General features: G+C 44.1%; 1 protein-coding gene across 4 annotated transcripts in view; it reads right to left on the minus strand.

The window, feature by feature from the left end:
• PPARG (peroxisome proliferator activated receptor gamma) overlaps positions 1-27460 on the minus strand; it is a 144641-nt gene that overhangs the window by 52087 nt on the left and 65094 nt on the right. For 2 of the 4 annotated variants that reach the window (XM_060180711.1, XM_060180713.1), the window contains exon 3: positions 23543-23662. The exons of the other annotated variants lie outside the window; for them this stretch is intronic. In XM_060180711.1, coding sequence (XP_060036694.1) covers positions 23543-23612 — 70 coding nt within the window. In that variant the 5' untranslated portion in view covers positions 23613-23662. The remainder of the gene's footprint in view (positions 1-23542; positions 23663-27460) is intronic. 4 annotated transcript variants of the gene reach the window in all.

Below are 27460 nucleotides of genomic sequence, written 5' to 3' on the forward strand. Positions count from 1 at the left end.
CTCCCAGTGAAAGAAATGGAAAATGAAAATAAAACACATAAGAGATGAAAGGTAAAAGCAATTCTGTGGATGGGAAGACCACAGAATAAGTTCTTTTTGAATTGTCTGCCTAAGACGGTACGTTTTTCTGAATGTGACTTGTGGCCACAGTGGATGAAATGAAACCTGGGGAGATTTTGACTCAAAATATTTGATGTGGAGCTGTGACTCACAGTGTGTGCAGACTGAAACCTCTCCCTAGCAGGGACCTGCCCAGGGCCAGTTCACTGGTCAGAGCGGCGCCAGCCACCCTCAGGACCTTCTGGAGGAGTTTTCCTTTATCCTTGAAAGCCTGACGTGCAAGAGACAAGTGGCACTGGTTCCAGGGTATGACCTCCAAGTTCCACGCCCATCTGTATTCTGTGGTGGTCACAGGACACCTGCTGCCACCCACCCCAACATGTCAGCATGATAATCTTCTGGTGATGAAAACTTTTTTTTAACTTATTTTATATGATAGGACAGAGAGAAATTGAGAAATTGAGAAGAAGGGAGATAGAGAGGGAGAAAGAGAGACACCTGTAGCCTTGCTTCACAATTCATGAAGCTTCCCCCCTGCAGGTGTACACCGGGGCTTGAACCCGGGTCCTTGTGCATGGTGAGATGTGCACTTAAACGGATGCACCACAGTTTAGCCCCTTGGTGATGGAACTTTGAAGAGCTACTTAGCAACACTCAAGTAGACATTAGGGTCTGACTAGGCCTAGACCCTGCATTCACTACGTCTCCAAGGCTGATTTGTCTCATAGCTGAAAGTCTGCACTTTTGAACCATCTTCTCCAGTTTCACCCCTACTATACACCTCCGCTCTACATAGAGTCCGAGTTAAGAGAGTCTAGACACTACTTCTCTTTCTAGAACCTCTTTCAGTGCAGGGCAGCCTCCAGGCCCATGGCTGCTAATTACTTCAGATGTTAACCCTTTCCATAGTGGATGAAGAGGAAGGGGCTTGGAGATTAAGTGTGCACTTAGTTAAGAGCACATATCACCACACAAGGACCCAGGTTCAAGCCCCTGCTCCCTACCTGCCTGGGGGACATTTCACGAGTGGTGAAGCAGGGCTGCAGGTGTCTTTCTGCCTCCTTATCTCCCCTTCCCTCTCAATTTCTCTCTGCCCTGTCAAATAAAAATAAAGTACGGGGTAGCATGGTAGCGCAGCAGGTTAAGCACAAGTGGCGCAAAGTGCAAGGATCGGCTCAAGGATCTCAGTTCAAGACCCCGGCTCCCCACCTTCAGGGGAGTCGCTTCACAGGCGGTGAAGCAGGTCTGCAGGTGTCTATTTTTCTCTCCCCCTCTCTGTCTTCCCCTCCTCTCTCCATTTCTCTGTGTCCTATCCAACAACGATGACAGCAATAACAACAACAATAACAACAACACCAACAACAATAAACAACAAGGGCAACAAAAGGGAAAAAATAGCCTCCAGGAGCAGTGGATTTGTAGTGCAGGCACCAAGCCCCAGTGATAATCCTGGAGGCAAAATAAAAAAAAATTCAAAAGAAAAAAGTAGAAAGAAAAAGAAAAGGCCACCAGGAGCCGTGGATCTGCAGTGCCGGTACCGAGGAGCTCCAATAAAAAAGGAGATGAAGTGGGGAGGGGGGCTTTGCCCAGATGTGGAGGGTGATAGCACCCTGGTGGTGGGCGAGGTGGGATGACGTATGTCATGGGCAGATGTGAAAGTGTGGTCCTGAGACAACCAGTCTTAAGGCAGCAGCTGGCAGCTCAGAGACGAGAGATCAAGACGCAAACTGCTCTGGAGCTCCAGGGCTCTGGCACTCACGCCCTCGCCTATCCAGCAAAGGGCTTGGCTCCCAGTGGGTGCCCATTGGTTGTGGACTCATGGCACGATGGAGAGATTCAAGAGGTGGCAGCCACGTCTTTGTGGAAAAACAGGGAGAGAAGCAGCTTCACAGGCCTCAACCCACCCTCCCCTCATAGGGACACACAGTCCCTCCTGCTCCACACACCCTAAAGATTATCCTCACGACAGAGAAAAGCAGGTGAGGGCCAGGGAAGCCAGGTAGAGACCAGCCTTCAGTAGTTGGGAAGCAGGAATGTCACTTTCCAGACTTCCCCACTCTGTGTCTTTGATGCAAACAGTGTACGGAGGGAAATGGCTACCAAGGGGTAGCCATTCTGTTCTTCTTTTTAAAAGGATACATTTATTTATTATTGGATAGAGACAGAGAGAAATAGAGAGGAGAGGAGGAGATAGAGGGAGAGAGACAGAGACACCTGCAGCCATACTTCACCACTCATGAAAATTTTCCCCTGCAGGTGGGGACCAGGGGCTTGAACCTGGATTCTTGCACACTGTAATGTGAGCACTCAACCAGGTGTGTCACTGCCTGGCCCCTTCATTGATAATTTGTATACATATTGTTATCTAATGCTAAAAACCACTTTCTCAGGCTGGTTGTGCCACATTTTTCTCACTTGTGTTTCTTTATTTTTATATATTTATTATTGGACATAGAAAAAAAAGGAGAGCTTGAAGAAAAAAAATGAAGCTGAAGAAATCCTGAGAAGTGAAATAAGTCAGAAACAGAAGGATGAATATCGGATGACCTAATTCATAGGCAGAAGTTGCAAAACAAGGTCAGAAGATAAAACACTCAGCAGAAAACACTAAACACTTTGTCTGGAGTTGGTGTCTTGCACCAAAGTAAAAGACTCTGTGGTGGGTGGGTGAACTCAGGTCCTGGAACATGATGGCAGAGGACCTACTGGGGGTTGTATTGTGTGGAAAAATGAAAGATGTTATGCATGTACAAAATATTGTATTTATTGTCAACTATAAACATTAATCCCCTAATAAAGAAATTAAAAAAAAAGAAAAAATGGAGAGGGGAGGAGGAGTTAGAGAAGGAGACAGATACCTGCAGCCCTGTTCCACCACTTGTGAAGCTTTCCCTCTGCAAGTGGGGAGCAGGGTCTCGAAACCAGGTCCTGGTGTACTGCGATGTGTGCAGTCAGCCAGGTGCACCACCGTCCAGCCCTTTAGGCTGGAATGTTCTCACTGAGCAGAGAGCCAGGGAATTGACTTGCCAAGGCCCAAGGGTAAAGACTCCAGTTGTGGTCTTCGTGAGAAAACACGATGTCTTCAAAGCACAGATAAGGGAGCCATCCAAAGAGCATGCTTCCGGGGTCCCTGGGGCTCACGTGTATGAATGTCCACAGAAGCAAGTACTCCAAACAGCTAGCCAGTATCTGTGCTACTGTGAAAAGAGGGTATGCCGAACAGAGAGCTACTGGTGGCTAAGAAATGGTGCCCAGACTCAGAGACATGTCACAGTCGTGCCTGTGGCCTGAGTGACGGAGACATGCCCTGGCTGCCACCTTCCAGAGATAACTGAACCTGCCCACAGGCTGCCACCTCAGCCTGCTGGCTGTACAATTTCATCCATGTTTCCTAGTGCGCGTTACCAGGGTTTTCTCCAATTTTAAAAACTGGCTTAGAGCAAGGACTGGCATAAGGATCCTGGTTTGAGCCCCTGGCTCCCCACCTGCAGGGGAGTCCCTTCACAGGCGGTGAAGCAGGTCTGCAGGTGTCTATCTTTCTCTCCCCCTCTCTGTCTTCCCCTCCTCTCTCCATTTCTCTCTGTCCTATCCAACAACGATGACATCAACAACAACAATAATAACTACAACAATAAAACAACAAGGGCAACAAAAAGGAATAAATAAATATTTAAAAATTTATTTATCGGGAGACAGGTGGTAGCGTAGCGGATTAAGTGCATGTGGCGCAAAGCACAAGGACCAGCAGAAGGATCCTGGTTCGAGCTCTAGGCTCCCCACCTGCAGGGGAGTCGCTTCACAGGTGGTGAAGCAGGTCTGCAGGTGTCTTTCTCTCCCCCTCTCTGTCTTCCCCTCCTCTCTCCATTTCTCTCTGTCCTATCTAACAATGATGGCATCAATAACAACAACAATACATTTTTTTTTATTTAAAGAAAAACTGGCTTAGCTGTTTATCTGTGCAACATAAGAACTTGCCAGGAAAAAGCTCTTCATGGAATCTCAGGCATTGAGTGGAGGCATTGAGGGTGATGTCGCAGAGGTACTTGGCGCCTGACCTTCCCGTCTCTCCCCATCAGTCCCAGCTTCCTACCATGGTGCTTACACAGAGTTCCCATGTAGGCAGGCTGCCTTCCTCATGGGTCGTTTTGCAATGCACATGACCTGGGGATTTCTACGTACTCTCCCACCATGGAAGTCTGACCCCACTAGGGAAATGTAGAAACAGGCTGGGGATATGGATCCACCTGCCAACACCCATGTCCAGTGGAAAACAATTACAGAAGCCAGTAGTCCCACCATTTGCATCCTAGAAAGAGTTTTGGCACATACTCCCAGAAGGATGAAGAATAGGGAAGCTTCCAATGGAGGTGGGGAGGGACATGAAACTCTGGTGGTAAGAACTGTATGGAATTGTACCCTTGTTACCATACAATTTTGCTAATCATTATTAAATCACTAATAAATAATATGAGTTAAAAAAAAAACCTCAACAGTAGATTACCAAAATAATAATAATAAATAAATAAAAAGAAAGAAATCTGATAGGCAGAGACAAAAAAAAATTGTCCCAAAATACTAGAGTGAAAAGATCATTTTGAGATCATCCAAGTCCCTCATGGAAAGATGGGGAACTTGAGGCTGAGGAATTGTCTCTGAGCACAGACTTGGTGGGTGGCTGAGGGGCCGAGAGCCCAGGCTTTCTGCCTCTCGTCATAGTGTTTTCTGCATGATGAAATCAGTAGTCTCGGTCAACATGGGGGAAAGGAGCCTTTCATCTGAATCAATATCCAATATCTGAATCAATATCGGTACTTACTCTTGTGTGTTTTAGTTTATAAGGATGACATCTAATTTAAGAAGGAGAAAACTTGGGGGCCGTGTGCTGTTGCATCTTGTTAAGTGCACATAGTACTAAGCATGAGGACCCTCACAAGGATCTAGGTTCAAGCCCTGGACTCCCCACCTGCAGTCCTGTCTCTCTCTGTCTCTGTCTCTCTCTCTCTCTCAGATTCTCTCTGTCCTGTCCAATAAAAAAGGAAAAAATGGCCACCAGGAGCAGTGGATTTGTAGTGCAAGTACTGAGCCTCAGACAAGTCTCCTACAAGGTACTGTTCACTGAACAGAAAAAAAATAGAAGAAATAAATCTGGAATAGAATTTGTTTCTGACAAAGATAAAAGCTCTGAATGAACCACAAGACTCAGGGAATAAGAACCACAAGAGCAAGTCCCACGGTCAGAGCTGTTTTCACATCAGGACTGCAGACACGCCCAGTTGGCTCATTTCAGGTTGTTGTCCTGAGCACGACTAGTGTAGAAGACTAGAGTCAGTGTTGTGTTCAGTGCTCTAGGTTTGAGTCCTGAGCACGGCTAGTATAGAAGACCAGAGTCAGTGTTGTGTTCAGTGCTCTAGGTTTGAGTCCTGAGCACGGCTAGTGTAGAAGACTAAAGTCAGTGTTGTGTTCAGTGCTCTAGGTTTGAGTCCTGACCGACTGTCAGCTCTGTGATCTCTTTCCACCTGATTACCGCCCCCCCCCCCACCTCCCAATCCGGAAAATAACAAGGAAGGCTGGAGGAGATGGCACAGTGGTTCTGGAAAGAGACTCATGCATGAGCCTCCAAGGTGTCAGGTTCAATCCTCTGTACTACAGAGCTGAGCAGGGGTCTGGTAAAATAAGATAAACTAATTACAAGGAAGCCTAGCATCAATTAGATAATAATATACAAGGCATCTAGCATCGGGACAGGCACTTCATAAACGCTGAGGTGATATTATCCAGTTATCAGATATAATATTGATGTTATCAATATTTTTTGTACTTATCAGTGACCAGAGTACTAGAATGATGTAGAAGGTGGGTTAAAAGCCTCCACTGATACAACCAGGGGACAGGAAGAGGAAGAAACACCAGCAGAGTTCTATTGTTTAAACAGGACTATGCCTAAAACAGATGTCCCAGGTTAAAGAACAAGAGAGACCACAGCTTTTCTGGGCCACTCATTCCAAGTCTTAATTACTCTTCTGTAAGCCAGGGAAGTCTATGCCTTAGCTGATGTTTCCCCAACTGCATGATACATTTGCTAATGATGCCGGCTTTTAAAAATAATTAAAAAGAAAATGTACCTGGTGGTCAAATAATTGCAGGAGTTGCTCGATTAAGAAGGCTAAGTTGGGAGGGGGTGAGTGCACACACACGTTACTAAGTTCAAGCCCCCGGTCCCTACTTGCAAGGGGGAAAGCTTCACAAGTAGTGAAGCAGTGCTTTAAGTTTCTCTCTCTCTCTCTCTCTCTCTCTCTCTCCCTCTATCTCCCTCTCTCTCCTTCTCCCTCCCTCTTTAGCTCCCCTTCTTAATTTGTAAACCATTGATCTTCCCAATAGAGAAAAAAAAAAGAAAAAAGAAAGAAGGAAGGAGAGAAAGGAAAAAAAGAAACAATCAGAAAAATGAGGATAAGTAACTAAGTGAAAAAAAAAATCGCAAATAAAACTTCCCCAAACAAAGTAAAAGCAGATTACGATTCTGAATGGGAAAGAGAATTGGAGTATACTGTTTGACTCAGCAGCTGTAAGCAGAATTTTCTAAAGTTATAATGAAATAAACACAGACAAGCGATTTAACTGAATGTGATAAATACTACATGGTGAAGATGAGGGGAAGTGTGTGTTTTGAGGAAAGGGATGTGGTATAAAGCAACTAATCCTTAGCACCCACAGTGGAAGTTAGAAACCTTCCCCTCTTGGCGATGGGAACTTTGTGTGGGGCTGAGACTCTTTTTCAAAATCTCTGTACTAGCTGAATTTTAGAAAAAATGAAAACTAAGTTTAAAATCTTTTTTTTTTTTTTTGCCTCCAGGGTTATTGCTGGGGCTCAGAGCTGGAACTATGAATCCACTGCTCCTGGCAGCCATTTTTTTTTCTTTTCATTTTATTGGGTAGGACAGAGAGAAATTGAGAGAAGAGGGGGAGGAAGATAGAGAGGGAGAGAAACAGAGAGACACCTGCTGATCTGCTTCACCGGTTGTGAAGCTCCTCTTCTGCAAGTAGGATCTTTAGTGTGCTTTACTGGGTGCACCATTTCCTGGCCCCCTAATATGTTTTTACAAGATTAGTTTTTATAAGAAAGAGAAAGCTCAGAGTATAGTCGCTGGGGAAATAAATCTGGGACCTCACGCATGCAGGTTCTATGCTTCTTGCTGAACCACTGCCTTGGGCACTACAGATTTCCTAGTTGCCGTATTTCCCAGGGTGCCTTGGGCACTACAGATTTCCTAGTTGCCATATTTTCCCAGGGTGCCTTGGGCACTACAGATTTCCTAGTTGCCGTATTTCCCCAGGGTTTCAGCTAACAGAAAATAAACATATTCCTTGCATGTTTTTCAGTCCTCTTAAAAGAAATCACGCAATGACCTAGAAAACCAGAAAATTTAGATATATGTGCAAACAAACCAAGGGGAAAGGGTAAAATACTTCTGAAACGTGACCAATAGGTGGCTTCGTTTTCTTTTAACTTGACCATTACCAAAATAAATCCTATCCACTCACATCTTTCCCTTCACTACTGTCACGGGTTGTGATTAACAAAGAAGTAAAAGAAGCTAAGTCCCCATAGAAGAACAACTTAATTGTAATGAAACAATTTAAGAACTTCCAATGTGGTAGGTGTTGTGACCCAAACAGGAATTTGGGACAATAAGCATACGAATGATGTCAGCCTGAGATGGAGCACATTCACCAGGGAATGAGGGTGCCGGGACTGTATAAACAGGGACTGGCGGCAGCTCGCTCTCTGAACTGGATCGCCTTCATCATGACACTCTCCTGTCAGTGTTGCTCCAGATTGATCCTGATCTTTTCACGTGGTGGTTTTGGGTAACTTAATTTCGGACTTTGGACTTTTGCCTATTTTCTTAACTAGACTTCTCCCACATTCATGGTGATTTTTATGAATAAAGCTCTCCTTGTCTAACCTTAAGTGGAGCCACATGTTGTTTACAACAGTAGGCAGGACACCTTAAGACCACACGTCCTTATAGTGTACTCTGCAGTGTACAAGTGTTTATGTAATGTAGACACACGTCTGTATATATAGTTGATATGGATGAAGTCTATGAGTTCTTTTATTTCAGGTGGAAACAGATAGAGAGGTGGAGAGGGAGAAAGAGGTCACTGCACTAACCCTTCCTTCAATGCATTAGGAGCTGGGCTTAAACTTGAGTCATGCACACGGCAAAGCAACATACTTCCAAGTGAGTTATTTTGCTGTTCCTACAATAATAATAATAATAACAACAACTATTATTATTGTTCAACAGATTGAAAAAAACTATTGAACGAAAAGTGTTCAGCGGCTTGTTCAAAGTTACACATGTAATATAATAGTATTAGAGTAGGGGTTGAAATCTGTTTGGGTTTTTCTGAACTGAGAATCCATAATTTCATTACCAAGCACTATGAAAAGTGATAAAAAATGGATTCCTGGGTGTGTCAATGGGTCCCTCAATGGAAAGACATCTTTTCATCCTGTTGTCTGCTTAGATTGTATGGCAAACAAAAACCGATGAGTCTGTGGTTGCCGGCCTGTCAATAACATCAAAACCAGGGGCCAGGTGGTGGTGCACCTGACTGAGTGCTCACATTACAGTGCTCAAGAACTCAGGTTCAAGCCGCTGGTCCCCGCCTGCAGGGAAAAAGCTTCATGAGTGGTGGAGCAGGGCTGCAGGTGCTCTCTCTCTCTTTCTCTCTCCTCTTCCCTTCTCAATTTCCCTCTCTTTATCCAACAATCAATAAATAAAAATATTTTAAAACGTTAAAACCTTGACATCTGTATCTACCCTTTTCTTTAAAATCAGCTAGTAGGTCTCGCAGATTTTTTAAGATCTGAGGAAGAAGGGGCCAGATCACCAACTTTTGGAAAGACCATATTCATGTCTGTTTTTTAGGAGCTTGCTCCAAGGGCCTGATGGGTCCACCCTGAGTTAGAGTAGCAGACAGGGAAGATGGCAGGACCAAGCCGTCACCCACAGCCATTCCTTCTGTTCCCCGAGCTAGACAGACACATCCTGCTTCTCATCATGGACAAACTAGCTCAGACTTGGGTCTTCTGCTAAACCTCCCTTCATGCATGTTCCAGAGGAAAACCTATTGAGACTGGACTCAGGATTGAGGCTCAACGTGCTGGACAGTTAGTTTGACTCTGGTGCAGTGGGAATGGCAACTCTGCCTTGTACACACCCGCAACCCGGTGATGCCTGGTGCACAGGTCAGAAGAAAGAAACTAGGCTTCCCCCTCTCCCCACCCAACTCTGGCTTCCTCTGCATTCTGAGGCTTGCAGTGATGGGAGAATGGAAACAAGAGAGAGAAGACTGAATGCAAAAGAAATGCTCTTGCAGTTTCTGGTTATCCAGAAAGGAAGCGGCCACCTTCCAAGGCATTGTTTCTCTGTGCTCTGTCCACCTTTCAAACACTGGAAAGGCTTCCTGCAATGAGGGAGAGAGGGAGAGAGAGAGAGAGAGAGAGAGAGAGAGAGAGAGAGAGAGTGGAGGGTGGAGGAAGAGAGAGTGGGTGGTTTTATTTTTTATCATTAGTTTTTAAAATTTCTTTATTGGGGAATTAATATTTTACATTTGACAGTAAATACAATAGTTTGAACACTCATAACATTTCCCAATTTTCCATGTAACAATACAACCCCCACTAGGTCCTCTGCCATCCTTTTTGGACCTGTATTCTCCCTCCCCAGGTGGGTGGTTTTAAATAACAATTTACCACTGGATTTATCTCTGACAGTTTGCAATTATTCTAGAGGGGAAAGGTCCTGTCTTACACAGGTCTGTTTAGTCTGGTGAAATGATGTGATAAACCCTATTCTGTTTACTCTTGCTTTGAAGATACTGATCCGAGCAGCCCAGAAGACAATAGGTTTAAGCTAAATAAACACCAGCAACAAAAGTGTCAAAACAGATGTGGTTGTTAGCTATTTGACACATTATCTCTGGCATATACTGCAGTATCCATGTTGCATTTTCCCCTGAACTATTTGAATGCTCTAGAAATAGCTTATCTGGAATGGTTTGATGCAACTCAGCACTCATATATGATAACTAGGAAGGAAGGGAATGGGACTGATCTGATAACGAGTATAAAAGTAGACAAGTAAACAAAACACCTCAAGTACTTGTCACACTCTGTGGTGATGAAGTCCTGAGTGCTTTCCTCCTGAGATCAAGAGTGAGATAAAGACTGTGGCTCTCTCTCATTCTTAACCAACAGCCACTAGAAACACTACCCAAAGAACAAAGAGTAACATAGGGGTTAGAAAAGGTCTTCCTCACACATGACGTGATTGTGTACATTCATTTCTGATTTAAGAAAAGTCATTCCAGTTAGTATGAGAATTTTGTAAATCTGCCAGACACAAAGTCAACATATAAGAATCAAGTTCATTTCTCCAATTCAGCAACAAGTAGAAAATGAGAGTTTAAAATAATCTTCACAGTAGCATCAAAGCATAAAGTACTTAAGGAAAAGTCTAAGAAAATATGTGTATGACCCTGAAAACAAACAAACAAAAATTAAAGGAGAAGAAAGGATGGAGCTAGGGACTGGTGCAGCTTGTAATGTGTACAAATTACCATTTATAAGGACCCAGGTTCAAGCCCCTCGCCCCCACCTGCAAGGGGAATGCTTCATGAGAAGTGAAGCAGGCTGCAGGTATCTCTCTCTCTTTCTTTTTTCTTCTCTTCCCTTTCTTGCCCTATTTCTCTGTTGCTATCATAATAAAAATTTAAAAAGAAGAAGAAAGTATTTAAAGTAAAAGTAAAAGATATCTAAATACATGAATATTTATATCATGTTCATGGATGAAAGACTTATGTGTATAGTTGTAAATTCTCTTCATATTCATAGATTCAGGCTAATTTCAGTCAAAATCCTAGCATTTCTGGGGTGGGGGGAATACAGGTAGAAAAAGGATGATAGAGGACCTAGTGGGGGTTGTATTGTTATGTGGAAAACTGGGAAATGTTATGTATGTACAAACTATTGTATTTACTGTCGAATGTAAAACATTAATTCCCCAATAAAGAAACTAAAAACAAACAAACAAACAAAACCCTAGCATGTGTGTAGAAACAGACATACTAAGGCAAAAACTTCCTTATGCAATTCCCGTGCAATTTCAAGAGCCAAGAACAGTCAAAGTGATCCCAAAATTTGTAATGAGACAGAGAAAGAGTAAGAGAGGGCTGGAGCATCGTTCTGGCATAGGGGAAAACCAGAAACCAAACCCAGAGCCTCAAGCCTGCTAGCCCAGAATTCTGTTCACTTTTACTCCTCCCAGAATGTGCATGATTCTATTTATGTAAAAATCAAAAACAAGGGACTGGGTAGTGACACACAGGGTTGAGGGCACATGTTACAACATGCAAGGACCCAGGTTCAAGCTCCCTGCCCCCACCTGCAGGGGGGAAACTTCATAAGTGTTGAAGCAGTACTGCAGGTGTCTCTCTTCCTTTCCCTCTCCCTCTCCCTTGCCTTCTCCCTCCCTCTCTCTTTCTCATTTTATTTTTTTGTTTCCAGGGTTATCTCTGGAGCTTGGTGCCAGCAATACAAATCCACTGCTCCTGGTGGCCATTTTTCCATTGTATTGGATAGGACAGAGAGAAATTGAGAGAGGAGGGGGAGATAGAGAGTGGGAGAGAAAGATAGACACCTGCAGCCCTGCTTTACTGCTTGTGAGGCAACCTCCCTCCTGTAGGTGGAGAGTTGAGGGCTCGAACCCAGATCCTTGTGCAGGTCCTTGTGCTTTGTACTATGTGTGCTTAACTGGGTGTACCACTGCCTGGTCTTTGTGTCTCTCTTCTTCTCTACCTCCCCCTTCTCTATCAACCTCTCTGTGTCTCTATAAAGTAAATAATACATAAATGGATAAAATAAGGAACAAGTGAGTGCAACCCATGGCTAGAAACTGGAGTAGCTGAAGGTCTGCAATGCTGGTATTTTCTGCTTCTGCCCCTGTGTGAGCTGTACAGGTCTGGTCATCTGTGAATCTGTGAAGTCTGGGACGTTTTCTCTAGCTGTGACATCCGTTAAATAAGAGGGAGAGAGATAGAGAGAGAGCCCTCCCAGGGCCTTGGAGGTAGGAAGTTAGGTAGAAGGTACCATGCAGGCCAATCACATAAGCCAACAAAATCTCTTCCATTTGTGTCAAAAGCTTTATGATCGAATTTCTAGGACATTCACTTAAAAAATGTACAATTCAGAAGTTATAAAACAGGATTAGCATTAGCCTGAGTGAATGACCTATTATTCTAACTGGCTCCCTTTTATAATAAAGGCTAAATACATATTCAGTCAAGGATCCCATACTGGTAAAAATTGGGCAGGAAAAAAATCCAGAGGGTGCCTGTTTTTTCCTCGGGGATGAGGAAGTAATTGAAAATACAGTTTTGCGTTAGAAACATTTTGCTTGTCCGCCAGTCCTACTGTATCTTATACGGACGCCGTCTTCCGGACACATTTGTTTTATAAGTACACTGTATATTCAGCAATGCAGAAAATGTTTTCAAAACGGAATGCCCAAGTCCCATGTTTTTGAAATTAATATGTGTAGTTCAGCTGTCTTCTGAGACTCTTCACTTACATGAAGTAAAGTCAGCACTTTAAGGGGCCGGGCGGTGGCATACCCAGTTAAGCGCACGTAGTACTAAGCTTGAGGACCTGTGCAAGGATCCGGGTTTGAGCCCCCACCTCCCTACCTGCAGGGAGGAAACTTTGCAAGTGGTGAAGCTGGTCTGCAGGTGTCTTTCTCTCCCTCTCTATCAACTCCCTTCTCCCCTCTCAATTTCTCTCTGTCCTGTCCAAAATAAAGCTTTAGGAACAGTGAAGTCATAGTGCTTGACTGGAGCCCGAGGGATAACCCTGGAGGCAAATTATAATCATAATAAAAATAAAGTCAGCAGTTTACATCCAGATTATGACTGTATGCTAAATATTCAAGTCTTCTATGCATCCCCAGTCTAATCTTGCTTCTTAGAAGGGGTCCAATAAGACTTCACTATGGTGTTTCTCTTCCTTCAGACCTTTCCTAGTTTTCCTTTTGAGGTTAAGCCAAGTAGATCAAGGCAGGTCAATCAATCTCTGGAGTACAGAAGGAACTAGTGTTTGTATTTGAGTATCTGTCACTCTCCTGGCTTCCGTTCCAGACCAACGTTTTCAGAAAGAGAGAGGCAGAGAGATGGAGAGGAGGAAAACATAGCACAGGAGCCAGCAGAAAGACTACGGAGACCTTGGCATGAGAGGTAGCTCATGACACAGGGGCCTTCCTATTTTAAGCTGATGTTCTGATGCAAACCCTTTGCCACATGTGGGAGCTAGTGTTGGCAATCTGAACTCAGGCAAAAAGGATACACGGGCCAAAACGACTGCCCCAATAAAGAACCATGGGGCCTCAGCGCCGAGGTTCTAAAGGACACTGCGTGCCCGTTCAGTCTCTAGATCACCAGTAGTTCCAGGTGCAAGACTAGAGGGTGTAGATGTGACCGTTCCATCCTCGACCACACAGATTTGTGCAACTATGCAACCCTAGCAGAGGACAGGAGACATTGTCAGAGCAGGCTCCAAGTGCCTAACCTGAGGTGCACAAAGAAAGCTCAAGCAGAGACAATTTCCTGTCAGTTCTGTTCATTTACTACCAAGAGATGTTCTCTGCCAGAGGGTTGGGGGGTGGGGATAGTGGAGGTTGTATTGTTGTTATATGGAAAACTGGGAACTGTTACACATGTACAAACTATTATATTTACTGCTGACTGTAAACCATTAATGCCCCAATAAAGAAATTAAGAAAAAAAAAAAGAAATGTTCTCAGCCGTAATAATTTCAGAATTTCCTTGGGGTTATCTTATTCACGTTGTATGTGAGAATGCTGTCAGAGAGAAAGGGAGAGAGAGAGAGAGAGAGAGAGAGGAATCAGAGGGATCAGAATTATTTTCTACTTCAGGACCCATATTTTTCTCTGCACTTACTGATTCAAGACCATGTGTTTTCTTCAGGAAGTTAGAGGAAAATACATTTTTAGAAAAACACTGTTTTGTCAACAACTAAGAGATATGGCATTTGTTTGGAGGTTTGCTATAATTCATAATTTGGAGGGAAAGTGTAGGAGAAATGACAGTATTTAGAGACACAGTAGAATGATTCAGAGTCTAGAAATGTACCAAATCTACAACAGCGTGGTGATTAAGAAAAGAATTTGAGTAAGTAGATCAGAAATAAATGGCAAAACTAGAGCATTAGAGAGGAAAACTAATATGAACAATAGTAAAATTCAAGAAATCCACAACTCTGATCATGAAAGGGCTGTGCTAACAAGCTAAAGAGTCATCATATGGAAGATAAAATAATAATAATAATATATTATTATTATTAAATAATAATAATTATTATTCTAATGCACTGTTGATGTTTCTGAAAAGAAAGGATATAATCTTCTCTAGTATTTAGGTCCAAAGAATGATTTCACCTTTGGAAAACTCAATCTTTTCATGGGTAAGACATAATTGGGAGTTAATTCTCTTATTTACAAAAATCAAGCAAAGATGCTTTCTATATATTTAGTCATTTCCTTATCAAAACCTTCACAGAAGGCCAGGCAGAAGCTTTATCATGTGCTAAAACAAACAAACAAACAAACAAAACCCAACAAAAACCAACCAAACAAAAAAGCACCCCTGAACTGAAACCTATTTAGTCTGGAGAGAATTCTATCATTTTCACCCCATTCCTTAAAATATTTTAAACTTAGGAGCTTAGTTTTTTACCCTACCCACAAGCAACTAACACTCCAAAGGCTCCAACAATCATTTCTTTATAGGGCTTGAGATGTGCTTTCAAAAGAATTGTGTCACTTAATCTCCATAATAACCTGTATTTTCTGATAAGGAATGTGGAAATCGAGGGCAGAGAGAGTAAGTGCCATGCTTAAACCCACACAGAAAATAAGGGGCCAAGACCAAATTGGAGGTCACATCTCCTGTGTTACATGAGCCCCTTCAAACTCTTGAAGAGGCAAAACTGGGGCCAGTGAACCGTGTTTCCAAGTACAGAGTTGCCTGGTGTTTAAGTTCCCCTCATTAAAAATGGCAGCCATCAATCACTCCCTCCCATCTCTGGAGAGACGTTGGTCTCGGAGGATCACCGATTGCAGCATGGATCATGTCTCCAAGGCCTATTTCCATTGCTCAACCAGCTCCAAAGGACAAGAGTGTCATCATCTCTCAACGCTCTGGTGCAACAGCTGGAAATCATAGAATTCACACAGGACCGAGTCTGGCACCAGAAGCGGGAGGCATATTCAGCTTCAGTTTGTCCAAACTTCCCTCCCATCTTGCCAAGTTTTACTAGTGGAAATGGTTTTGGAGTCAGCACAGGGGTTACGTGGGGTTGCTCAGGACACCCCCAGTGAACCATGAGTCAGTTAGTGGTGGTGGGGGGAGTCTTAGGAAAAAGAGGGTAGAAGTTCTCTTTGGGCAGTGGGGCTGTGGAGAAGGGAGATGTCAGTCTCACACAAAGAGAAGCAAGAAAGCTGGAGGTGTTGCAACTCACACTCAGAAAGTCACTTTTTCTACAAAGCGCTGCCCATGACTTGCAATGAGTCCACTTCCTATTCACCTTGGTGAGGAAAAAGGAATCCCTAACTGAATGATTCTCCTAAGACCAAGTATCCACTCTGCCGTGTGTCATCTTTGTTGGATCAAATAAATCTTTTAAAAATTTTATTAGTGATTTAACAAATTACATGTCAACAGACATATAATTTTGCAACATTCCCACCACCAGAGTTCTGAATCCCCAATCCCTCCATTGCAAACCATGTCTGCAGACATAGGTCAACTAGCATCTCTACAACCATCTGCCTACATTTGTACATAATTGCCCTCTTTTTCTTCCAGGTCCAGTCCTCTCTTCCCTTCTGAGCCACACATAACACCCAAATATCCCTCCCTTTCCCTCTTCTCTCTTTGGGTCCTGGAGGAGCTGAAATTCAGAGTTCTCTTTTCCTCTTCCTCTGATCACTCCTCCCTGTCTGGGAATATGGACCAGCATTCTTTATGGGGTGCACAAGGTGGGAGTTCTGGCTTCTGTAGTTGCTTCTCCACTAGACATGGGTACTGGATCCAGTGGGGCAGGCCTCTGGAGAGATGAGACTCTGGGACACATTGGTGAGGCTGTCACTCAAAGAATTATTGATAATTCATATTCCCAGTTTCATTTTGAGATGGCTGTCTGGGTAAGGGGGAAAGTATGTTTCCACAAAATATACTACTACTTGTATTTTAATGAATTGTTTTTTAACATAATTATTGGGTTTTAGGAATTGATTAAAATCATTTAGTGAGAGAGAGATTGAGGCTGATCTCATATGCAGAGAACTTCAGCATATGTGGTATAGGGGATCCCACATGGGACCTCACACACTGTAAGTCCTGCCTCTGCTAGAAAGCCATCACCCACTATCCAGCAGTGCCATGCTCAGTAGAACAACAGTGCCTATGAATAAGAAGTGACATAAGACGAAGAGTTGAATTATCAGCAGAATACATGATGCCTTAAGTACCAATCATTCTATTCTGTGCTGTGTTAGTTGAGAAGAAAAATGGCTGGGATGGCCTTTTGGAAGGAATCTGAGACTCCAAAATATTAAACCCAGGTAAATTCCAGGCATAAAAATAAAGAGATTAGCACAGAATAAAAACTAACTTGAAGCACACAACTGTTCCTGACCATAAACAGAACTTGTCTCCTAGTTAAACTAAGACGGTCACTGAATTCTTTGCAAACAGACAAAACTGTCCAATTCTGATTCAATAATGTTGTTTTCCTTTTTTAAAATTTATTTATTTATTTATTTCCTTTTGTTGCCCGTGTTTTTTTTATTGTTGTAATTATTATTGTTGTTGTTGTTGGATAGGACAGAGAAATGGAGAGAGGAGGGGAAGACAGAGAGGGAGAGAGAAAGAGAGACACCTGCAGACCTGCTTCACCGCCTGTGAAGAGACTCCCCTGCAGGTGGGGAGCCGGGGGTTGGAACCCAGATCCTTATCCAGGTCCTTGCGCTTTGTGCCACATAGGCTTAACCTGCTGCACTGCTGCCCGACTCCCTCAAGAACTTTTTTCCCCCATAGTGCAGTCAGGACATTCTTCGTTGGTGCAGCTGGGTTATAAATACTGAAGACTGGGAAATGTTATGCATGTACAAACTATTGTATTTACTGTTGAATGTAAAACATTAATTCCCCAATAAAGAAAAATAAATACTGAAGAGAAAGATCATTTATTTTTATGGTTTGTGGAAAAATAGAATAAATACATTTTATATCATATGTGATAAAAAACAAATAACCATTTTCAGAGCTCGGTGCTGTAGGAGGTGACATACAGGACACAGACTTAGACTGTCATGTAGGAGTCCTGAGTTTGATACCAGGCTTCCTGTGTGCCAGAGTGATGGGTGCTCTGGTTCTCTCTTCCTTTCTCTCTCCTAAATAAATAAGTACATAAAAAAAAATCAAATAAAAATCTCAAATGGCAGGAATCTACATAAAGTCAAATCATGACCATAAAGTGAAGCAGTATTTTAGGAATTGTTTTTCCTTCTTGATTTTTTTAAAAAGCTTAATAGTCTGAAAAACTGGGGTTAATACATTTAACTTGAGAGGGCTGGGTGGTGGCACACCTGGTCGAGCGTACATGTTACAGTGCATAAGGATCCAGGTTCAAGCCCCCAGTCCCCACCTGCAGGGGGAAAGCTTCACAAGTGGTGAAGCAGGGCTGCAGGTGTCTCTCTGTCTCTCTCCTTCTCCATCTCTCTTTCCCTCTCAATTTCTGACTGTCTCCATCTAATAAATAAAGATAATACAAAAAAGAAACAAGAAAAGAAAGAAAATCTGAAGAAGATAAATATTGTTCCAGAGCCCAGACTTTGGGCCATGACCTTAAAAAAAAAAAAAAAAAAACATTCAACTTGAAGCTTCCGGAAAAATTACAAGGTTTCAATGCAAAGCCATCATTTCCCATTTAAGCGATGTCGTCTTAATGCTTCAGCGCATGCAGGGTAAAGAAGGAAGCACATTCATTAGCTCGCTCTATGGGCAAGTGATGCATATGAGATGAAAATTAAAAGGAGCAGAAAGACACAAACAAATACAAAAAAGCTGTGCTAAGAAATTCCAGTAGAAGGAGCTGCAGAAGGAAGAACTTACATCTTCCAAAGGCCAAGAAAGACCCATTGAAAACCAGTCACTCACTGGAGTCCCACATATCCAAGTCAAAGTGGAGTCTGGCCAATGTGCGGGAGGCACCCAGAGACTTTGTTTACGTGGCTCTAAGTCTGTTCCACAGCCCGCTAGGCTCTGTACTTGGTGGAGAGAAGAAAGCAGCTTGGTCCTACACTGAAGACACCAGCCATTTTCTGTGAGTGATGAAACGTCCTCAGCACAAAGTACCTGTACTTCAAAGTGGATGGAACCTGTGCTGGGTGCCTTGAAAGGAAGAAAAAGGCTAAAAGAGAGATCTAACAGGATGATTGTGCAGAGAGGTGCCCACCACAGAGGACGGGGCCATTGAGGGGGGGGGGCTTCTGTATTGGGAAAACACACACACCCAGGAAACACAAGGGAACAGGGGTATGAATTCACCTTTGATGCTCCAAGTCCCGGGAGTGGGAGTCACACACAGAGGAAGTGTGAATTTGTCTAATGCTCTTTCCTAGACCCTGGACGTGTTTCACAGCTATGACAAGGTGCAAGTGTTCTAGCACAGAGGCCAGCACTGACACACACTGGGCTGCACACCTGACAGTCTGGAAGGCTCCACCTTGAGACACCCTCCTGCAGTCCACATGGGCTACCTTGGTGCTAGTGGACAGCAGTTCACAGAGGAGGGCCCTTCTGGGTCAGCAAGAGACTCCACGGAGTCTCAACCACAATAGCATGGACCAGGGGCTGGCTCTATGCATGAGGAGACTTTCTCTACTGCTTGCAAAAGCTCAGTCTGTTAGGAGAAAAGGAGGAGAAGAAGGAGGAGGAGGAGGAGAAAGAGGAGGAGGTGGTGGTGGTGGTAGTGGTGTAGTAAAGAGAAGAAGATGAAGGAGAGGAAGAAGAAGAAAAAGGTAGGGGCCAGGCAATGGCACACCTAATTAAGCACACACATTACAGTGTACAAGGACCTGGGTTCTAATCCCTGGTCCCCACCTACGGGGGGGAGGGTGCTTTACAAGTGGTGGAGCAGGGCTGCAGGTATTTCTCTGTCTCTCTCCTTATCTCCTCTCAATTTCTCTCTGTGTCTACTCAATGATAAATAAATATAATTTTTAAAAAAGAAGAAGGAAAAGACTGGGATCTTGTGGTGGTCAGCTTGTGGATATAACAATGAGTCAGATATCAGTTTCCAAATGTTCTGGAGAGGGGCAGGTCAACACACAAGAGAGCCAGGCCCAAATTGGCTGGCACCATCCTGCTCAGAACCAGCTGTGACAAAACATGGTGTCATAATGTTGTTCACTGCTTTGGCAACATCTGGTACATTACAAGGAAAACATTGCCCCACTGTCTCGCCGCTGACCCACAAGCAGGCTGTGCTGTGCTCAGAGCTCACAGGGCAGATTGACCAACATCCCAGAGCTTCTCAGGTGGACAGCTTTCAGGCTCTGGGTTGTGAAATCCCAGATGAGAAATTGCTTGGACTAAGTGGGGTTTCCCCTCCCCTCACTACTTATCCCCTGGCTGAATCTCTGCTTACATTGTCAGAAGGGATTTTCGATTTGAACAGGTGTCTATATTTTAAAATTCCTTCTCGGCAGCCTGCTGAAACATTATGTTCGAAGGCATTCCTCCTGTTCCTTCACAGAGCCTCAGAGGGTCCTGACAGCTCTGTAAACTCTACGGTTCAGTCATCAAGAGGATAGAGGTTGGGCTTGGGGTCTGATATATTAGGGTTGGTAAAAACCTTCTTGTTAAGGTTGACCTGTCAGTGGCCTTGATGCAGTATTAGTTGGTATTCAAACATCAGAGAAGCTTTGCCCATGGGTGAACATCTACATGGTCCATGCCCTGCCAGATCGAGGCAGCATCAGAAGAGAGAAAGAGCTCTAGTGCTGAGAGGCTGGAGACAGAGCATGGTCAGTTTTGCAGTGAGGAAAAAAAAAAAAATAAAAGGTTGGCTTCTCCGGCAAGGCCTTTGCCCCTCTTGGCAAAGAGAGGCACCTGCAGTGCCAAACGGCATCATGGGAGCAGGTCCTCCCCTCTTGTCACATTAGTGGCCTAACAGAACTGCAGTGACATGGGGATTTGGAAAGGTGTCCGCAAGTGCGGCAGTGTAGCCGACAACCATTACTCTAGCCCTGGTGTTGGTGTTTCTCTCCAGTATCCCCCAAGGGGGCCCAGTCCCCACAGGGTTCATCTGCGTTGAGTAACGCACCCCACCCCCCCCAGCCTCACAAGGGAACTAGTCAAAGATTCTTGGTCAGTCAGGGGGCAAGAAGTTGGTGGAGAAAAACAGCGATGGGGTCTCCAGGGAGTCTCATTAAGCTCAGGCATGGGCAGTTCCATCATTTCAAGCCCCCGGACCTTTTTATAGTTGTTTGAGTTAGAGTAGGTATTCTGACTGCTCAGTGACTGAGGTAGTCACTGTGGTACAAGGCCAGTTTCACCTGCACTTAGTACAGATTCTTCACAGAGGACTTTCTCCTTCCTTCCCAAATCGAGGACATTGCTTTCTGGGACCAAGATGTCAGGACCCATGGGGTAATAGTTAAAGGTGTGGTTGAACGTAAAGATTCTTGGTTGAATCTGTGATCAACTAAAATCAAGGATTAAAGACAAGGATACGGGAGTCGGGCAGTGGTGCAGTGGGTTAAGCGCACATGGCGCAAAGCGCAAGGACCGGTATAAGGATCCTGGTTTGAGCCCCCGGCTCCCCACCTGCAGGGGAGTCGCTTCACAGGCGGTGAAGCAGGTCTGCAGGTGTCTGTCTTTCTCTCCCCCTCTCTGTCTTCCCCTCCTCTCTCCATTTCTCTCTGTCCTATCCAACAACGAACAACATCAACAATGGCAATAATAATAACCACAACAAGGCTACAATAAGAAGGGCAACAAAAGGGAGGAAAATGGCCTCCAGGAGTGGTGGATTCGTGGTGCAGGCACCGAGCCCAGCAATAACCCTGGAGGGAAAAAAAACAACCTAAAAAAAAATAAAGACAAGAATATTCTTTCTTTCTTCCCTATTTCTTTTTCCCCTTCCTTCCTTTCCTTTCTTTGTACTTTATTTCTTCTTTCTTTTTTCTCTTTCTTCCTTTCTTTCTTCCCTTCCTTTCTTTTTTGTACTTTATTTTTTCATTCTTTCTTTCTTTCTCTACTTTCTTATTTCTTTCTTTACTTCCCCTTTTACTCTACTTCTTCCTTTCTTTTTCTTTCTTTCCTTTCTTTTCTCCCTTTATTTCCTCCCCCCTCCCTACCTCTCCCCTCCTTTCCTTCCTCCCTCCCTTCCTTTCTCTCTCTCTCTCTTTTGTCATCACCAGGACTTCACTACTCCAGGCTGATATTTTTCCGATAGAAAGATAAAGACAAAGACACCACAGCACTGAAACTTACTTCAGTATAATGTGAGTTGGACTCAGCCTGGGGCATGTGTGTGGCAAGCTTTTCTTCTTTTGAAAAATCAGAATGAAAATAGAATCCTGTTCTGCCTGAGGACACTACAGCTCAATGTCCCAAGGTGTGTGTGTGTGTGTGTGTGTGTGTGTGTGTGTGTGTGTAGGGCAAGTTTCAGCCTGACTTCAGGAAATGGCAGCTTCTCAACCAACCCCCTCATCACTTCTCCACTGCCCTTCAGACTCCAAACTCCCCAACATTTGCAGAATGAACCAGTTTACTACCACATTCTGTCAGTTACACTGGATTAGAATGAGAAAACCAGCTGACTGATTACAGTTTAGAATAAGAGGAACGCTTTGGAGCCTAGCACTGTGTTCAGACACGAGAACACCCAAAGGAGGAACACTCTAGACTTCAGCAGTGATTGAGAACAAGCTGGGATTAGAGCCAAGATATTCAGACCTGCGATTTTGGGTCAGGCTACTAAGGGACGTCATCAGCTTCTATTTAGAGGGGTCTATGTCCCTCCTAGGAAGTCAAAAGCAGGAGCAAGTGGATGGAGGATGGAGGGAGAATTGTTCTTTCTTCTCAAGACCAGTGACTCATGTGTGCAATTCATTTCTTGTCTTAGTGAGCACGGAGGATGCACAGGACGGTTTCTCCAGCCCTTCTTACGCCCTCGCCTGCCCACTTCTGCTGCACCCGTCCATGCTCTGTGATCCCAGGGAGGAGCCGCTTAGTTCTGTTTGCCAGGTCGGCAGTGTTACCTGGCACTCAAGCTCCACATTTGCCCCTGTGACTCTTGGGGAAAAACACAGACTCACTTCAGTGCTCACCAGCGGGCCTCCTTTCTGGGCTGCACCCTCCCGTGGCTTTTCTCTCTTGGATACTCTTCGTCCTGTTTACCTGCCCTGTAGCCAGGCCTTCTGATCCTCCAGCTACCCTCACACTGTTGCTTTCGTTACTCGGATGTAACATTAGCTTGAACCATGAATTATTTCCCAGCACCCAGGACCTGACAGCAACTCCTCTCACAGCTGCTGCCACCTCTCCACCCCTTCTCCTCCTGGACTCCATTACTTGAGAGCAAACACCTTTCCCAGTCACTGTATTCCACTCACTTATTTGCTCAGCAAATACTGACTGGCAGCATGTCACAGTGTGCTGGCAGGCAGTGAGGTGGGTGCATGCTGCCTTGGTTCAGAAGGAGTCAGTGAAGATTGTAACACTAGTCAAAGAGTGGACACAGTCTAAATTCCCATCAGCAGACGACTGGCTAGAGAAGTTATAGGATATATATTCCATGGAATACTACGCTGCAATAAAAAATATGAAGATTGTGTCCTTTGGGACAAAATGGATGGAACTGTAGGTGATGATGTTTAGTGAAGTAAGTAAAGAGATGAGAGACAACTACCAGGTGGTTTCACTCAGATGTGGAATCTAGAGATTATATATATATATATATATATATATATATATATTTATCAAAACAAATCAATCCAAACAAAATAGACACAAGCAAACTGTAAGCCTTATGAGAATGCTGGTGGTTATTTTTGGGAGGTGGGAGGGTGGAGATATGGAATTCTGGTAGTGGGTGTGGTGTGGCGTGGAGCTGCACATTATAATCTTACAGTCTTACAACAAACTATTAATAGCAGACAAACAATTTCATTGTAATACTGTTAAACATAGAGCCCAGGATATAGTACATTCAACAACCATTTTTAAACCTTTGACAGCCCACCACAAGAAATAGTAATAGCAATAATAGTAATAATAATAATACCCCAGAGACCAGGAGATAGCTTACCCAGGAGGGTACATGCCTTACCATGTTTGGAGATCTGAGATTCGAACCCTGGCACGACATGGGAGCAGCACAGCACTGGGGGAAGCTCCATGGATGTTGGAGCAGTGCCTCTCCCCTCTCTGTCTCTTCCTTTCTGCCTCTCTGGAATATAAAGAGTGGGGGAAAATCAGGCTGGGAGTGAGGGAGTTGTGTATGAGTGAGGCCTTGATCCTACAAAAAACAAAGCATCACAGTAAAATACAGACTGTGGGGCCGGAGAAATAGCTCAGTCTGCTAGAGCACCAGCTTGTATTTCTGAGGCCCCAGAGGTTCCAGTTTCAATCCCTGGCACCATCATGAGCCAAAAATAAACAAGGCTCTGGTCCTCTCCCTTTTCCTTCTATCCAGTCTCTCTCATAATAACTAGATTAATCTAAAAATACATAGTGACTGAATGATAGTTTTTACAGTAATGGTATTTCATGTTATCACTGTAATACAGGGGCTCTTAGGAACAACTTACTCAGGCCAGACATGGTGCACCTGGTTGTGTGCACAGATTACAATGCAAAAGGACCCGGGTTCAAGTCTGTGGATCCCACCTGCATAGAGAAAGCTTCATGAACAGTGAAATAAGGCTGCAAGTATCTCTCTGTCTCTTTTTCTCTCTATCTCTCCCTCTCTACTCAACTTCTGTTTATCACTAACAAATAAATGACTAAATAAAAACGAACCCAACTTGCTCATATGATGTCAAAAATGACCAAATATGGGGGCCAGGCGGTAGTGCAGTGGGCTAAACGTACATAGTACGAAGCTCAAGGACCAGCGTAAGAATCCCGGTTCGAGCCTCTGGCTTCCCATCTGCAGGAGGGTCACTTCACAGGCAGTGAAGCAGGTCTGCAGGTGTCTGTCTTTCTCTCGCCTCTCTGTCTTCCCCTCCTCTCTCCATTTCTGTCTGTCCTATCCAACAAAAACAGCAATAACAACAATAACAATAAAAACAAGGGCAACAAAAATGGGAAAAAAGTAGCTTCTAAAAGCAGTGGATTCGTAGAGCAGTAGTGCAGGCACTGAGCCCCAGAGATAACCCTGGAGGTAAAAAAAAAAAAAGAAAGAAAGAAAGAAAGAATAAGGCCAGATATAAGCTGAGTTAATCTCACATGTAACCAAGCATCTATTTTGTGCCTAGATGTGAAAAATATCGAGTAGGATATTTTGCAGATATTCACCTATCCTTCCATCAAAGAGCTGCTGACCTCAGTGTAGGGGGTGGATCCATGGCCAAGTCTCAGCATCCTCACTCAACTTACTTGCCCAAATCACCCAGATACAGTTTTGTTTGGCTTTAAGGTAACCAGCAGGTGTTGATCTTAGAAACAATACGTTTACTTGTGATGACCGTGAACAGTGTGGGATTCCCCAGATAATCTCTAGGGATTCTGACATGGATTTCTCTCTCAAAAACCCAAAAATTCCACAGGGACCTATTCTTTATGATGTTAGGCTCTGAAGGATATTATAAGAAGACCCAGCAAAGAGTTCACCCCTGCTACGGAGACCTGCGCCGGCTGCTGAAAGATTAAGAGTTCCTGGAGAGAGCCCTGCCCCACGAGGGAAAGACAGGGACTTCCAGCAGAGAAGCAGTTACAGAAGCCAGAACTCCCACCTTGTGCACCCCATAAAGAATTTTGGTCCATATTCCCAGAGGGGGAGAAATCTTAAGGGAAGGTGACCAAAGGGCTGTTTAACTCCAACTCCATCAGGACCTGGAGAGAGAAGAGAGGAAAAAGAAAGTATACTTGGAAGTAGTAATAGGTGTAGGTGTGACACAGAAAGGAAGAGAAGGCAGGACAGTAGAAATGGCGCAAGTGTATAACAATATAGATAAACAGTTACCAAAATACTAGCCAACCCATATCCGTGACCTTGGGAGAACCACTGCAGTTTCCTGTGGAGGGGATGGGGACACAGAACTCTGGTGGTGGGAATGGTGTGGAATTAGACCCCTGTTATCTCATAATTTTGTAAATCAATATTAAATTGCTAATGAAGATAACCAGATCTGGTGCCGGGTGGTGGCACACCTGGTTGAGCGCACATGCTACAATGCTCTAGGACCAGGGTTCAGTCCCCCGGCCCCCATCTGCAGAGGAAAGCATTAGGAGTGATGAAGCTGGGCTGCAGGTGTCTCTCCATCTCTACCTCCTCCTTCCTCTTGATTTCTCTATCCAATAAACTAATACAGATAACAACAACAACAATAATAGAAAACAATGCCAGAGCTCCAGGAGAGGCTCTGCCTTTTGTCTCCAGCACAGGCCCCTGGTTGGCATGAAGCCCGTTCCTGCAGTTTTTGGTAACGAGAATGATGGAAGAGCAGCATGTACCACTTTGGTCACATGCATTCCCCCAGGAGTTAGAAACTTCATGAACTGGCGGCAGCAGCAGCAGAGTCTTGCTGTCCTGGTGTGGTGTCCTTTCTGCAAGGGTCCACCCAAAGCGGGCAGAGAACTGAGCACCTCAGCTTGAGTACCTCAGCTCAGTACCTCCCGTCAATCCTCAGAACTGCCCTTTCCTAGTGCTGTGGGTCTCAGCTCGGAGCCCAAAGTCACATACGGGAGGGCCGGCCTGGGCGAAGCATCCTAATGGGGCACGTGTCTTCTAGGAGCGCAGATGTCCTCCATCATAGACGTACACTCCTCCATAACTCACCAGCTACCTGCTGTGGGACCCACCTGTGTCTCCACCTGAAGGCAAATCTCATTCTTTCTCAGTCAAAAATGCCGATTTTGTTTAAGGTGTCAGAAGGGAGAAGAATATTTTCTACACATAATATTTCCAAATACATCACTTTGATTCAAGAAAAACGTCTCCATGTGAACTTGCTGACAGCTCCAGTAGAGAGGCCTGCTTAATATTCAGATGGTCTTCCTGGCTCGGAAGCACTGCAGTGAGTGGGAAGCTATGGTGGTTTGAAAGCAGAAAACCTGTCTTAGAGTCTCCTCTGGGCTCCACCACAGACATGCTGTGTTAATTCCCTGGGCTCACACTTCTCTCTGGGGTGAAAAGAAGGTCTTTCTATGAAAGAGTCTGAGTTGTAAGGTTCTTTTTGGAGTTCTGATATCAAGATGTTTACTAATAAGCCTGTAAACAGACTATTGAAAATGTGATGGGGACAGTTGGAGAAATAATTCAACAGAGAGTTATAGACTTGTCTGTCTGAGATTCTCTGTTCATTCCCCAGCACTGCATGGATCAGAATGGTGCTCTGCCTCTTCTCTCTTTCTCTCTAGGTCATACAAACTCACCCTCTCACTCTCATGTGTAATAAACAAAGCACATCTTAAAAAAATGTAATGGAAATTCTATATGTATTACATTCTTACTCGTGTACTTTCTCTTTTTAACCAGAGCACTGCTCAGCTCTGCTTTGTGGTGGTATTGGGGACTGACCCTGAGATGTTGGAGGCTCAGGTATGAAAACTTTCTACAGAACCATGATGCTGTCTCCCTGGCCCTTCGTTGTGCTCAAATGCTAAGTCACTATGTGCTTTTCATTCTGGACTGCTTGTTATGAAATGAAAGGCCCATTTCTCTGGAAATGCCATGCCCAAGAACACCTTAGATGTCTCAGAAAGAAAAAGCAAGTGAGAAATGTACTTTTTTTTTTCCTCTTCAAAAGTTAACTTGCCTGTAAAACCTGGCAAAGAACCTAACCTGTTGAACTGCTTTCTGGAGATGAATGAAACACTTTTCAAAAGGATGCACCTTTGAACCTGAGAGGTCCCACCAGAGCAAGCTGTTGATATGCTTTTGCATGTAGTGTCTGGAGTTCTCAGTAATCTAGCGTAAGGAAATATGCTGGGTTGTATTATCAACAGAGCTACATCCACACTGTAGGGAATCCTGAAACTCTAGAACATGTTCCCTTCTTCTTTGTTCTGATTGTACCAACTG

The sequence above is a fragment of the Erinaceus europaeus genome, chromosome 21 (assembly GCF_950295315.1).
Source record: "Erinaceus europaeus chromosome 21, mEriEur2.1, whole genome shotgun sequence".
NCBI lineage: Eukaryota > Metazoa > Chordata > Mammalia > Eulipotyphla > Erinaceidae > Erinaceus > Erinaceus europaeus.